General features: G+C 39.2%; 1 protein-coding gene across 1 annotated transcript; it reads right to left on the bottom strand.

Moving 5' to 3' along the window:
* Positions 1–1,380: 1,380 nt before the first annotated feature.
* Positions 1,381–13,644, bottom strand: apol (apolipoprotein L). Its single transcript, XM_030142387.1, has 4 exons — positions 13,321–13,644; positions 8,631–9,227; positions 5,929–6,039; positions 1,381–2,658 (listed from the first exon to the last, which is right to left on the bottom strand). The coding sequence occupies exons 1-4, from the start codon at positions 13,332–13,334 to the stop codon at positions 1,620–1,622; spliced, it is 1,761 nt and encodes a 586-aa protein (XP_029998247.1). The 5' UTR covers positions 13,335–13,644; the 3' UTR covers positions 1,381–1,619.

Genomic DNA, 13,644 nt, shown 5'->3' on the forward strand with positions numbered 1-13,644 from the left:
ATTTGTGCTTATTTTGATGAAGAAGTGAACTATTATAACATAAATGCTTTCACAGTATGGATGGAATGAGCTAATTTCCTACCAGTATGGAACAAAATATGTTGCAATTTCATAAAAAAAGAACAAGCTGTTTTCTCAATATATGTATTTTATAAATAAAACATACATATGAAATGATACATGACATAAATTATAAGGGTCCCAGTAGAACTTACTGTACCACCTGCTGTTGTTGAGGTGAATTACAAAGGTTGAAAATCAGCAAATGTTATATAGATATGTTGAAAACATGAAGTTATGAAATTGATAAATACCCAAGTTCAGAATAAATAGTCGACTTCAAAATTTAAGGCATCTGAAATAAGGAATGAACCAGTGTGTGCTGATAATCCTGCTGTTCTGTGGTTAAAGCAGTGTGTGTTGGATAATACTATGAGAACATGGGGTTCTCCTACCGTCTTATTGAAAAATAACGTCACCTCCATATTCTAATCTTACATTTTTCAGACACAATGTAGTGGTTCATCATAGCACAGTCTGAACACACATTTTTAGAACAATGAAAAGAGAAGATGTGGTTGCATGTTTTTATCTCAGACTCCTTTATTATGAGACTTTATTTAAACAATCACATTTTACAGTTTCATTAAGAGCAGAACATAATTAAACACTGACTATATGTGCCTTTTATCATATATTACCCCTTCAATAAATTCCATAACAGATTTCAGAGCAGAAAAAGATAAATTCAGAAAAGTCTTTACAATGATAAAAATGTGGAATAAATGATTTGATAAAGTGCATAGATTTACAGCTTTTAAAGAAAACTTCAGCATATTAAAGCAATTCAAAAAAATGTTTAAAGGTGATAGAAAGGTATAGAGAAGATTTATAAGTGTGGTATAATGCCTGTATATGTATGCACATGTATGTGTGTGTGTGTATTCTTTCCTGTTTTTATTTCCTTCTCGTGGTAAATTTTTGGTTCTCCAGGTGAACCTACTATTGTTTCTCCTTCACTATTAATTTAAAAGGAACTGCTTAATGTAGGCTAATAATTGTTGATAATAGCTCTAAGGGTAGGCCAAATAAGCACCAGAATAGATGCTTTTGTGTTTGGTTTTTATTTTGTCGGGGGGGTCTCTGTATTATTTCTTTCCTGTTTGGCTATCACATTGGTGTCACATCCATGAACCCTGTATTGTACTGACTGTGTTTCACGACCAAAATAAACAAACAAACAAACAAATAAAAGAAAAAAAAAGGACAATTTTGAATTAGAAAAGCACTTGGAGGGCGTAGACCTCCACCAAGACAGATCAGTGGCCCCCCACCTCTCCCACCCCCAATCACCACCAAAATTTAATCATTCGTTCCTTGTGCCAGTATCAACATTTACACAAATTTTCATCCAAATCTGTCCATAACTTTTTGAGTTCTCTTGCACACAGACAGACAGACAGACCAACGCTGGAAAAAACAGAACCTCCTTGGTGGAGGTAATCAGTGGTGGAATGTGAATCGTTCATAATCGATCATTTACAGCTGTACGATAGACCGGCAGGTTGATCTGCATTAAACGGATCGGACTACATCCAGACAAAGGCACATGGTGAGTGCTACTGGATTACACATTGCTGTTTTTCTTGCAGTTTTTCATCCACCTGGTCCAGTGAAGCTTCAGTTTCAGTCTCTGTTTCAGTCTTTCTGCAGCTCTTGGTCTCATTTTCTGGATAGAACGGTGTCTCCAGAACAGCTTTCTTCTTGTCAGATGTCAGCTCACCCTTCTCCAGAGAATCATGGATCTTCTGCCATGAATCTATCTCTGATTTCCAAAGTGCGGCTCTGGCTCGGATGAACTGTGACACCTTAGTTTTGCTGCCTTTAGCCAGACTAATGCTATCTTTGCAGATGAAGAAGACGTCCATGCCGAGGAAAAGAGCGTTGAGTGCAATGAGACCACCTCTGGCTGACTTGGACAGGGCTAGTGGTCCCTTAGCGGCTGCTTGGCCGACATCTGGGATGTCTGAAGCAACTCGAGGAACGTTACGTAATGCTTTACCTTCCTGAGCCACTACGTTGCCTACACTTGCCACCATCTCCTCACTTCTCAACATCTTTACCGCTGCACCTGCATCAACAAGAGCATCAATGCCTTTAGCCACAGTACCAGCCTTACCAAGCATCTTCCCTACACCCACAACTACATCTGCCTCGTTTATCTCTCTTTGGTGTGACACCTCTGCCAGAGTACTCTGAAGCATCTGCACATCATCCATGAAACTCTGAAAGACCTCACTGGCTTTTTTCTGGTGTGTGTGGTTGACTCCCATCTCAGTGGCTGTGGTGACTACACTGTTCACTCCACTGGTGACTCCCAGTGTCATTCCAGCCACTGTCAGGCCCAGAGACACCCCGGCTGTTACAGGAATTAATGCCAGGCCAATAATGGACAGCACACCTCCCACTGCCCCCACTGAACTTCCTGCCACACTGGAAATCTTTGCTCCCTTGTTCATGCGGTCTAACTGAACAGCGCACTCCTCCAGATCATTTAGAAACTGCAGCATTTTCAGCTTTCGCTCACTGAACGCAGAGATGAAACCAGAGCAGGATTTCCCCTGGAACAAGAATATCATCCTGAAATCCTGGTCCATCCTGATTAAAAGGAAAAACACAATAAATAAGATGGCAAACTAAAATATACATTTTAATATACACTTCCGGTCCAAAGTTTTAGAACACCCCAATTTTTCCAGTTTTGTATTGAAATTCAAGCAGTTCAAGTCCTCCTCCTCTCTCTTCTCGGTGCTTTCAGCTGTTGTCCTGTCAGTCTCCTCTCAGCTGTTGACTGTCATAAACTTGTCTTCTGATTCTGTTGTGTCTTTGGCTCTTCCAGACCTCTTCCTGTCTGCATTTCCCAGTCCAGTGTCTGAGTGCTTTTGGATGGTGAAGGAAACTGGACTTAAGGTGTCCATACACTGTGCGATTTTAGAGACGATTTCTCACTGGTGCGACTCTTTCTGGGCTGGGTCCAGATGTGCCTCTCATGGTGTGTGCTGCTTGGTGCAGTGGACATGGGCTAAGGAGAAGACAAGAACACCCCACCACCACCTCACCACCAGCAATCGTGTGTTCGCAAGGAAAACGGAGCTGTTTGAAATCCTGCTGGCTCCTTGTGAGGGTATGGTACTGTCAAAGCAGTGCCACGAGCCCATGGGCCTCAGATTCTCACACTGTGCATGCGCCAATACAATAACAGCCAGCTACTGTAAGCTAATGCTAAGCTAACAGTAGCTGGCTATTGGCCTCGTGCAGTTTAGCTTTTGCATCTTCCCTCTAGTTCCCTTTGCTGTAGGACTGACAGCCCATACTGTCCACGTCTGGACAACCAACTCCTGCACCAAACACGTGGTCGTCTTTTCTTCTTTTTTGATTCCTCACAGATTATGGCACATATTACCAAAGCAGCTCGTTGGTTTTTGTTTAGCACTACCATTTCATGACTCACGCCAATACACAATTGTCTATGCACTTCGGATTCCTTGGTATTTTAACGTTGTATTTCCAGATCCAACACTGGAACATGTGGTGCATCCTCGGGTGTATGGTCCTACAGTGTGGTGCATCCTCGGGTGTATGGTCCTACAGTGTGGTGCATCCTCTGGTGTATGGTCCTACAGTGTGGTGCATCCTCTGGTGTATGGTCCTACAGTGTGGTGTGTCCTCTGGTGTATGGTCCTACAGTGTGGTGCATCCTCTGGTGTATGGTCCTACAGTGTGAGCAGTCAGGTCCCATACCAGCATCGGTCCGTACAGTGTGAGAACATGAATCGTGAGCCTGACTTTACGATTGATTCGCACAGTTTGAGATGGAGCTGCGTGCAATGATCGAAATAGTCGCACAGTGTCTGGCCGCCTTTACTGACACCTGGACTTTCTTGGACATTTCTCTGGAGGACACACCTACATTTTTCACTCTTCTGATGCTCTGTTTCTCTTCTATGGTTAATTGCCTTTTCCATTTTTATTGTAACAAACTACTTTCTTCAGTCCAGTCCTGTTCCAATAATGCTCCATTGGTATGGTACCAAAGTGTGTTCCACACTCCTTTTCTGCAGACACAGGGGGTTGAAGGAATTCACAAACGTTGGGACACCTGGAGGAATTGAACCACCAACTTTCCAGGCTTGATCAACCTCCATTGCTGCACAACTGCTTTCAGTTGTTAACCCATTTCTTGTTCGCCTGTTTGAATAATTCTGAAATGTACATTATTTTTCAGTTTTGTTTAACCTTACCTTTTTTTTTTTTTTTTTTTTTTTTTTTTTTACCTCTGGCAGTTCACTGCTTACCTTTGTATCATTTCAAGCTGTTCATTGGACTGGAACTGCTGGAATTTCCATACAAAACTGGAAAAATGGGGGTGTTCTAAAACTTTTGACCAGTAGTGTGTATATAATGATGATGAGTGTGAGGCTGACAGTCCAGTTTGAATTATATTTCACAAAGGTTTTCCACAGTGTAGTTCATTGTTACAGGACAGTAAAATGGTAGTTTTTGTTTTATCATACATCGTTGTTGTTAAATGTGAGAAATATTTTGCTCCAAATATCTTGAATCTCATAAAGTAACCTGTGCTGGAAAATGAACAGACTAGAGGTACGTCCATATGAAACATCCCAGTTTATGTCTGTATGTATGAAGTGATGGTCTGGTTTTGACCAGCTCTATATGTAAAGTGTCATGACATAACTTTTGTTCTGATTTGAAGTCATATAAATATAATTTGATTGACTGAATTTGAAGTGACTTTTCACAGGTCTGTTCCAAAGCAGTTTGACATTTATACCTGATAACAGTTCCTAATCCATACCTGCCCCATATCTCAACTAACAGAATGACTTAAAGGTGTGGGAGACTTTCATGAGCAATTTTTCATCAAATCTGTCAAACCTCAGTCATATCCTCAGTATCATGAATCTGTTCGTCTGTCTGTCGTTACTCAGCTGAATCTCTTGCATTACGGTGAACAGTTTCTTAGTTCCATCCACCACAAACAAACCATGTGTTTACAGACAGAGCCAGTGGGGAACTTGGGCATCTTTGGAATGTTGTCACGATGTGCATTGTGGGAAACGGAGGTTTGCGCAGCCGCCTGCAGCAGCGGCATTTCCGTGTCGTGTCTATAGGGCTGCACGAGCCTCCGTTTCCCACAATGCACATCGCGACAAAATTCCAAAGATGCCCGAGTTCCCCACTGGCTCTGTCTGTAAACACGTTTTGTTTGTGGTGGATGGAACTAAGAAACTGTTCACCGTAATACAAGAGATTCAGCTGAGTAATGACAGACAGACGAACAGATTCATGATACTGAGGATATGACTGAGGTTTGACAGATTTGAGGAAAAATTGCTCACGAAAGTCTCCCACACCTTTAAGTAAATGCAGTTCTAGAGTTCCCACTTCTACACTGTAATCAGTTCAGGTGAGATACCAGAGCTCCACCTGCTGACGGAGATACAACACTGATTAATGCAGAATGGGAAATCATTACCTTAAACTTTCCATCACTGTCATAATTAACAACCAACACTGGATTAGAGCCCTGTTAATAGAGTCAAATTACTTCTTGGAATCAATAAAAACAAACAAATGTAGACCCATTCACTGTAGGTGTTTCCTGTATTAATATGTTCAGTGCATGTTCTGCCTTCTGTAAATCTGTTTCAGTCGTCCAAACCTGTCCTCTGAAGCTGCTTTATGAGTCTGTCATTTCACTGTGGAGAACACATTCTATCCTCACTAGCTTATACCCTTTCAGTCCTGTGCCACAGACTGAACCCTTGTGGATCCCTCTGGGACCCTGGAGCCAACCACGTTACCGTCATATTTGAGGCCAATAAATAATCCATGTGTAATACTTACCTGAATTCATTCAGCATATCGATGTGAGACAGCATCTTCTGGACTTCATCTTCAGACAGATCTTCATCCAGTTCTACTGCAGTTTTCTTCAAGCAAAAGTCACTGAAGGGTCTGTAAAAGACACACCTGTGTTTACTCTGTACCAATACTAAAGCTGAACATTATTTAGATGAAGAATTCTTCTGTAATCCCCCAGTTTGGGATGAACTAAGTACATCTGGTACTTGCACTTTATCCAAAGAAAAATTCCAGACTTCTTCTAGACTTTTTCAAAACAGCTATTTTTTCTCCAAGACCTTGACTTGGACAAGGTTTGACAAGGTCTTCATGTACTTTTATACTTTTTTGGTTGGGACTGTACCTGTTGTGTATAGTAGAAAACTTCACTTTACTAAATGTGTGAATGAATGAATGAATGCATAATTCACAGTAAGTTATATTTTACCAACAGAGACATTTTCAAAACATATGAAAATGACAAAAGTGCTTGAACATCACACAAACGAGTTTCACTAGAATCACTCCAGTACTGAATGGTTAGCGAAATGCCAGTTTTTTGTTTTGTTTTTTTATTCTTTCTTCATGTATTTTTTATCTTACAAGACTATGTGCCTTTAAGCAGACTCTAAAATTCAACTATGATCAACTTTTTTCCGTAGTTGAAGAATTTCACACAAAAGTCATTTTAAGACTTTCAAGACCTGCTCAAGCACCCTTATCTATCTATCTATCTATCCATCCATCCATCCATCCCAGGTCCCTTAGGTCACTCATATCTGACGTGTGTGGTTCCTCTCTGTCCTGGTATGCTCATATCATTATAGAACTATTGTGTCTCTTTAACCCTTTTCTTTTCTCCCTGTGATCACACTGACATGTGGCACAGACCATCCTACACTATCCATATCTAATGCTATAGCACACTCTTGAACCTTCGTACAGTAGAAGGACATGCAGTGTTTTGTCTCGTGCTGATGCACATGCTCAGTAGAGGGACCCTGAGTGTCTCCTGTTTGTCTCGAGATGGCTCCATGTTGTTCTGCTGACTTTCACTTTGCCCTCATTTCTGTAAGAATCCTGTCTGTCGTACCAGATCTAGTGTGTAGAAAACCTGACTGCCTGTGCGCCTCCTTACCCCGTTTTCCTCCTACACTTTAGCTTCATGCTTTTTAGGGCGTCTCAAAAATCACTTTTCTCTTCAGATCACAGTGTTATTTAAACCAGTTAATCTCCAACATGATAATAGCCCCCTCAAAAAATTTCAGCCAAATCCGTCAACGTTTAACCCCCCCCAACGTCAAAAAACGCCAAAAAATTCTGTTTTTAAATGCATTCCCATGCTTAAAAGATACTAAAGTGCCTAAAGTACAGACATCCAAACTGCGTCACATGTGGGACCTGACTGAGTCTACTGTGGGACTGAGTCTGTTTGATACAGAAGAACCAACAGAAACCAAAGCAGCCATGGAAACACACCTGCAGCACAGACAAACGACACAGTGGTGCAGAGGACAGACCTGGAGCCACAGACAGAAGGACCTGGGTTCCATTCCAACACCAGTCCATGGGGGTGGGACCTTTAGTCCATGGGGGTGGGACCTTTAGTCCATGGGGGTGGGACCTTTCTGTGTGGAGTTTACATGTTCTCCCCGTGTCTGCGTGGGTTCTCTCTGGTACTCTGGCTCCTCCCACCATCCAAACACATGCTCTGATAGGTTCATGGGTTCATCTAAATCCCCCATAGGTGTGAATGTGACAGTGTTTGTTTGTTTGTCTCTATATGTTCAGACTGTGATGAACTGGTCACATGTCCAGGGTGAACCCCGCCTTCACCCATAAGTAGCTGGGATAGGCTCCAGGTGACCCCCCCTGACCCTAGTGAGGATAAAGCAGGTTCAGAAAATGAATGAATGAATGAATGAATGAATGAATGTCTCGGAGCTATCTCTCTGTGTTACCGCTGCTGCAGACAGGTGTTCAGGACATCCCAGATGATGCCAGAGCGTCCATGGACAGAACCCACAGAGGGAACACGGTTCCACAGAATCAAACTACCAGAGTTTAACACAATGAAATGGAAGAGAAACTACAGAGTCAGTAATATGTGAATAAACTGAAATGCACATGTACAAAAGTATGTCCAGATGATCAGAACCATGTCATTTAAGTCTTCCTCAGATCTTGTATTTATTCTTATTATTTCAGTGTTCATCTATATTTGTCTGGAACTCAAACCTGTATTTTGCAGAAAAGGGGGTTTAGAAAATAGACATTGGGTTCAACTAGATTTACTGTTCTGAACTTCTTTCTATATCAAGTTGGTAGCCTATAATTGAGTTATTTTATCTTAAAATCACCATATTTTCACTTCTATATCACCTGATACAAAAATCTGTGAAGTTGATATTCCAGGGACGCTGTAAAATACCAGAAAAAGCAATTTGTGGACACTTAACACCTCATTATATGCGATTTTCTGGGTTAAAATGAGCGTTTTTGCCGTTTTCCCCTTCATACTTTGTGGTGTGTGTGTGTGTGTGGGGGGGTCAAACATTGACGGATTTTGCCGAATTTTTTTTTTGGGGGGGGGGTATTATCATGTTGGAGATTAACTGGTTTAAATAACCCCATGATCTGAAGAGAAAAGTGATTTTTGAGACGCCCTAATGCTTGTGTTAGCGAGGGGTCCTCCTTGCATTTACCTTTTTTCAAATTTTTCACAGATTTTCTGGGTTGTCTGTATGTATTTGTCCAGCTGGTATGCCATCACATGTACATTCTGCAGTTTGGGGCTGAAGAAGGCTGGTGCATCTCTTTTGAACTCCAGCAGAAGTGGGCAGATGTTCTGTGCGACACTGATGACGACCTGGACAAACTCTGGGCTGATGCCTTCAGGCAGGACTAACACCTGCTCGTCCTCTGGAAACACATGGGATGAAGTGACTGCCAGCTTCTCCACTGCATCCAGGAAGCCGTCCAGCTCCTCCAGACCTCCCAGAATTCCCTTCAGTGAAGCGGCCAGCTCCTCCTCCAGTTCTGCACGCCTGCGCTCAGCCGTCGCCTGACTGAACACGCTCTTCATGTACTCCAGAGCAGCCTCACCTTTGTTCTCTGACTCAAAGATATGACTGAACTTTAAGTCGATTTTATCGGCCCTGTCTTTGATGTCCATTAACATCTCTAACTCTGTCTCCCTCGTCAGAATCCATTTGGAGCTCTTCTTACTGAATTCTCTCACTGTGTCGATGTAGGCGAGGGTATCTGTGGCGTACTGGCATAACGCCTCCTGGAGCTCGTTTCTGGAAGATGAAAACAAGAACAAGTTAGTGAGGCTAAAACTGGACTGTTACTGACTTTATCCCATTGTGGTGAGAAAGATCTGACAGAACTAATGAGTACTATGACACAAAGACGTTTTTATATAAATATATTAGGGATGTAACGATATGAAAATGTCATATCACGGTTATTGTGACTAAAATGATCACGGTTATCATTATTATCATGATATTCTTGAAATGTGCTCAAAACGTTCAAAAAGTACAAATACACACACTGAAATAATTTAACCAAGCTGTATTTTGAAAAAAAAAAAAGAAACACAGAAAATGAATAAAATAACAGGCACAATGTACTTTCTGTTGCAGAAACATTCAAATATTAACATGTAAACATCAATTATACAAATGTGCATTAAACATGGAACCTTATGGACACTGTTTGACCATTTTCCAGATCAAGTTTGTGTTGTTTTAGTTTCTTTTTCATAGATAGATAAATAGATAGATAGACTGTCTCTCTCTCTCTTTGTTTTTCAAAGTACGGTCATCAAACACGGTTATCATGATAATTAGAATTTAAACAGTAATATTAACCGTCAGGAATTTTACCACGGTTTATTGTTGTACCGGTAATCGCTAGATCCCTTTTTATTTATTTATTTATTCATTCATTCATTTCTGGTCCAGGCAGACGTCCATCCTCCAGGAGTCTGGCTCTGCTCCAGGTTTCTGCTGTTAAAGGTACTTTTTCCTTCCACTGTCTCCTCTCACTAGTGTTTGCTCCTGTTGGATTCTGTTGGTTTCTGTAAATTGGCTTCAGTCTGGTTCGGACCAACTCTATACGTAAAGTGTCATGAGGGAACTTTTGTTATGATTTGGTGCTATATACATAAAATTTGATTTGAACTTGATATGATTTTTTTTTGCTTGGCTTAACCTCCTAAGACCCACCTTCCACATTTGTGGACAAGAGGTTCACACCTTTATACAAAAAAAAGAAAAAAAGAAAAGAAAACTGTCCACCACAAAGGACATTCCATAAAAAATTTAAAAACCGCATCTGAAAAAACTGTTGCATCATGATGTTTCCAATACAGGCACTGATTTAATAAAAAAAACAGAAACGCTGGTACTTTGCTGACATGTCCTGGGTCTGAGGAGGTTAAATTAGGTCTTCAGCGAGTTACTTCTAATCTTTTTGTACCCAGCAGATGTCGCCAAAGTCACCATGATTACCCAGTGAACAAAAACTCCATGCACACTAGTGTTGTATAAAGTACTAGACAGTCATATTGGAGTAGAAGTACAGGTACTCTACCAAAAAATTATGTAGAAGTTCATGTCACCAACTGAAATTTTACTTAACCCTTTCATGCATATTGGTCACTCCAGTGGACAGCTGTTCTACATCTGTTCTCTAATATATTCCTGGGTTTTGTTGTTTCAGTTTGATATGAGTTAACTCAGCGGACGCCTATGCATCATCCCATAACTTTGCTGTTCTTGATAAACCTGATCTGCAGTAACATGTCTGAGTGTAACTCAATTGCTAATAAAAATTGTGCATATGATAAAATATGAGAAAACATCAGATTAGCTGCATTAAAAATGTTTTGATTTCGTAGATCACTTTCTGATATTCAAAAATTAAACACATGGTGTCCAGCGGAGTGGACATTTTTGGAACTCCACAAAAAATAATGAAGGTAGATTTGTTTCTTTATTGCTTTAACCCAAAAAAATATTTTCACTTAAAAAGAAAAAAATCTATTAAAAAAAAAAAAAAAAAAAATTCACTTCAATCGAAGAAAAAAAGTGTTCAAATGCATTTTTTTGGATCGTAACTCTTTTTTTTTTTTTTGCATTCAAACACTTTTTTTTAAAAAAATTGAAATCTTTTTTAGTTAAAGCAGTAAAGAAACAAATCTACCTTCATAAAAAACAGGTTTATTAAAAAAATTAAATTGCATTGTTTTTTCATGCCTAAAGAGGAATAAAAACACAGGAAAAAAACTCAGCTAAGGTTCTCATAATTCATGCATGAAAGGGTTAAATTAAAGCCTTTAAGTATCTAGTATTTACTGTACTTAAGTATATTGAGTAATCTACAATGAATTGGTCTCTAGTAATGAAAGCAAAAGTACAAGTAAATGTGAATAACATTCAAAGGCAGCATTTTGAATATTCTAAAGTTAATCCAGGATTTTAAAATATGGTAAAATAAAAGACAAGCACTCTGAACATGAGGCCTACAGCACACACCTCAGAAACAAGGTTTAAAAAAAAACCTGAACAGGAGAAGGCAGCTGCTGGTGTCATAAATGTCGTTGTAATCCAGGAATTTAAAGTCCAAAGAATTTACATAAAGATACACACACCAACAGATATCTGACAGGTTGAGTATGGACCGTCGTTTGCACATGAGCATTACATGATTAGGCCCACAGGGAACCTCAGCAGTGTAACACCAAATTTACTTTAATTCATTTATTTTTTGTAACGAGTAATACCATGCAATACCATGCATTAAAAGTGTATCAAAGAAGTATGCGAATGAGTTAGGAAATGTAGTGAAATAAAGGTGAAAGTAAACAGAATAAAAAAAATACTCAGTAAAGTCCAAATTCTCCCGAACCATACTTGAGTACAGTAGTGAGGTATTATTACTTCATTACTGTACAACACTGTCCCTGCCGTTATGGTTTTAGTGTCTTTAGAGACAAATACAGCAGACAATAAATAAAATATAATTGCACAAGTAGCAATGAAGGATTTGGAGTAGATTTTTCTTTTGACGTTTTTATTCTCATACTTTGATAACATCATGTATTATGTGTTTGCATCCTGTAAGTTTTACAGTATGTTTAATTGAAATAATAATAAAAAGTCTTTAGGATGTTGAGTATTTGAAGTGAAAGTAGTTTTTTTTTCAACTTTATTGAAAATATTTGAGTATTCAATACATAAATTTTGAACAAACAAGATCTCAAAAAGGAAAAAGCAATAAGTTTAAGAAAATAATGCATAGATTTAAAGACACAAAGCAGAACAGACAAACAATAGTATAAATAAATAAATAAATAAATAAATAAAAATAACCAATCTAACAAAAATAAATAAATAAATGCAACAGACAGTTCAGTCCATTTTAAAGAATTGTTTCTAAATTACCAGAGTGTTCGAGCTTTTTTTTTGTTACAGATAAATTCTAAAGATTTCATATATTTTTCAAATTCCAACAGGAAGATTCTAAAATTTGGGTGTGTTTTGGTATATTTAGTTTTATGTAAATGAAATTCTCCAAATAAAATGAACAAATTTACAACAAATTCTAAATTGTGAATGTCATATTTAAAATATGTAAGTACATTTTGGGATGTTACAGTTATTATCTTTCCATTACTTTTAGATATGATATATTTTTCAGTTTTGTTGAAGTGAAACTAGTTTCAGAATCAGACTGAACACAGTGACGACAGCAAAACACTTCAGTCTGGACAGTTTCAGATCATCGAACAGTTTCAGCCTACTCATGAAAATGTGCCAGGATCAATATTGACACATCTACTCAAAGTTCTGAGAAGAACACAGGTTTGGTTTTTGAAAAACTGATGACCTATTTTCCACGGGTTTCTACATTACATTTATCATTCCCTTTAAGGCAAGTTTATTTGTATAGCACATTTAAGCAACAAGGCAATTCAAGGTGCTTCACACAGGACACTGAAATAAAAAGAAACATTTAAAACATTATAAAAGAAACATGTAAAAGGGGATTAAAAACAGCAAGTAAGAAAACGACACATAAAGTTAAAAAAAAATAAAAACACACATATTAAATAATTATAAAATTGTTCAAAGTACATGTTTGATGTAACAAACATGTAAAAGGTCATATTCACAGTTGAATATCCAGAAAACATGCGCTTCTTATTTATTCTACGCACTTTAAAACACACAAAGGCATCTGTGTCCGGACTGAGCAGAGGGTCAACTTCCGTGACAGTGTTTGTTATTGTTCAGCAAGGACTTCGTCTAAACAAACAAACAAACAAACAAACAAAGACAGACAGACAGACAGGAACCCCTCTGTGACCAGACCAGACCCTACCTTTGTGCACACATGTCCTCCTCTGTCCCAGCCTCACTCTTCTCTGGTGAAACTAAAAGACTCCACCTGTGGAATCTGCTGTTCTGGAAAACCCCACAGATCCTGAAAGAACTGCGACAGTCTGGAAAATGACTTCAGTTTGGATACTCCAGGATTTCGGTTTCGTTTCTCCACAGGATAAACCCACCCCTCCCACAGAGAACTCAGACCCAGTGGTGCGTTCACGGCCCCTCCAACCTGATGAGACAGAAGCAGAACCATGGAGCTTTCACCTGAAGCATGTGTCCTTCAGGCCTGTTCTTATTCCACCTGCTCCTGTCCTCT

This window comes from Sphaeramia orbicularis, chromosome 8, assembly GCF_902148855.1.
Source record: "Sphaeramia orbicularis chromosome 8, fSphaOr1.1, whole genome shotgun sequence".
Classification (NCBI taxonomy): domain Eukaryota; kingdom Metazoa; phylum Chordata; class Actinopteri; order Kurtiformes; family Apogonidae; genus Sphaeramia; species Sphaeramia orbicularis.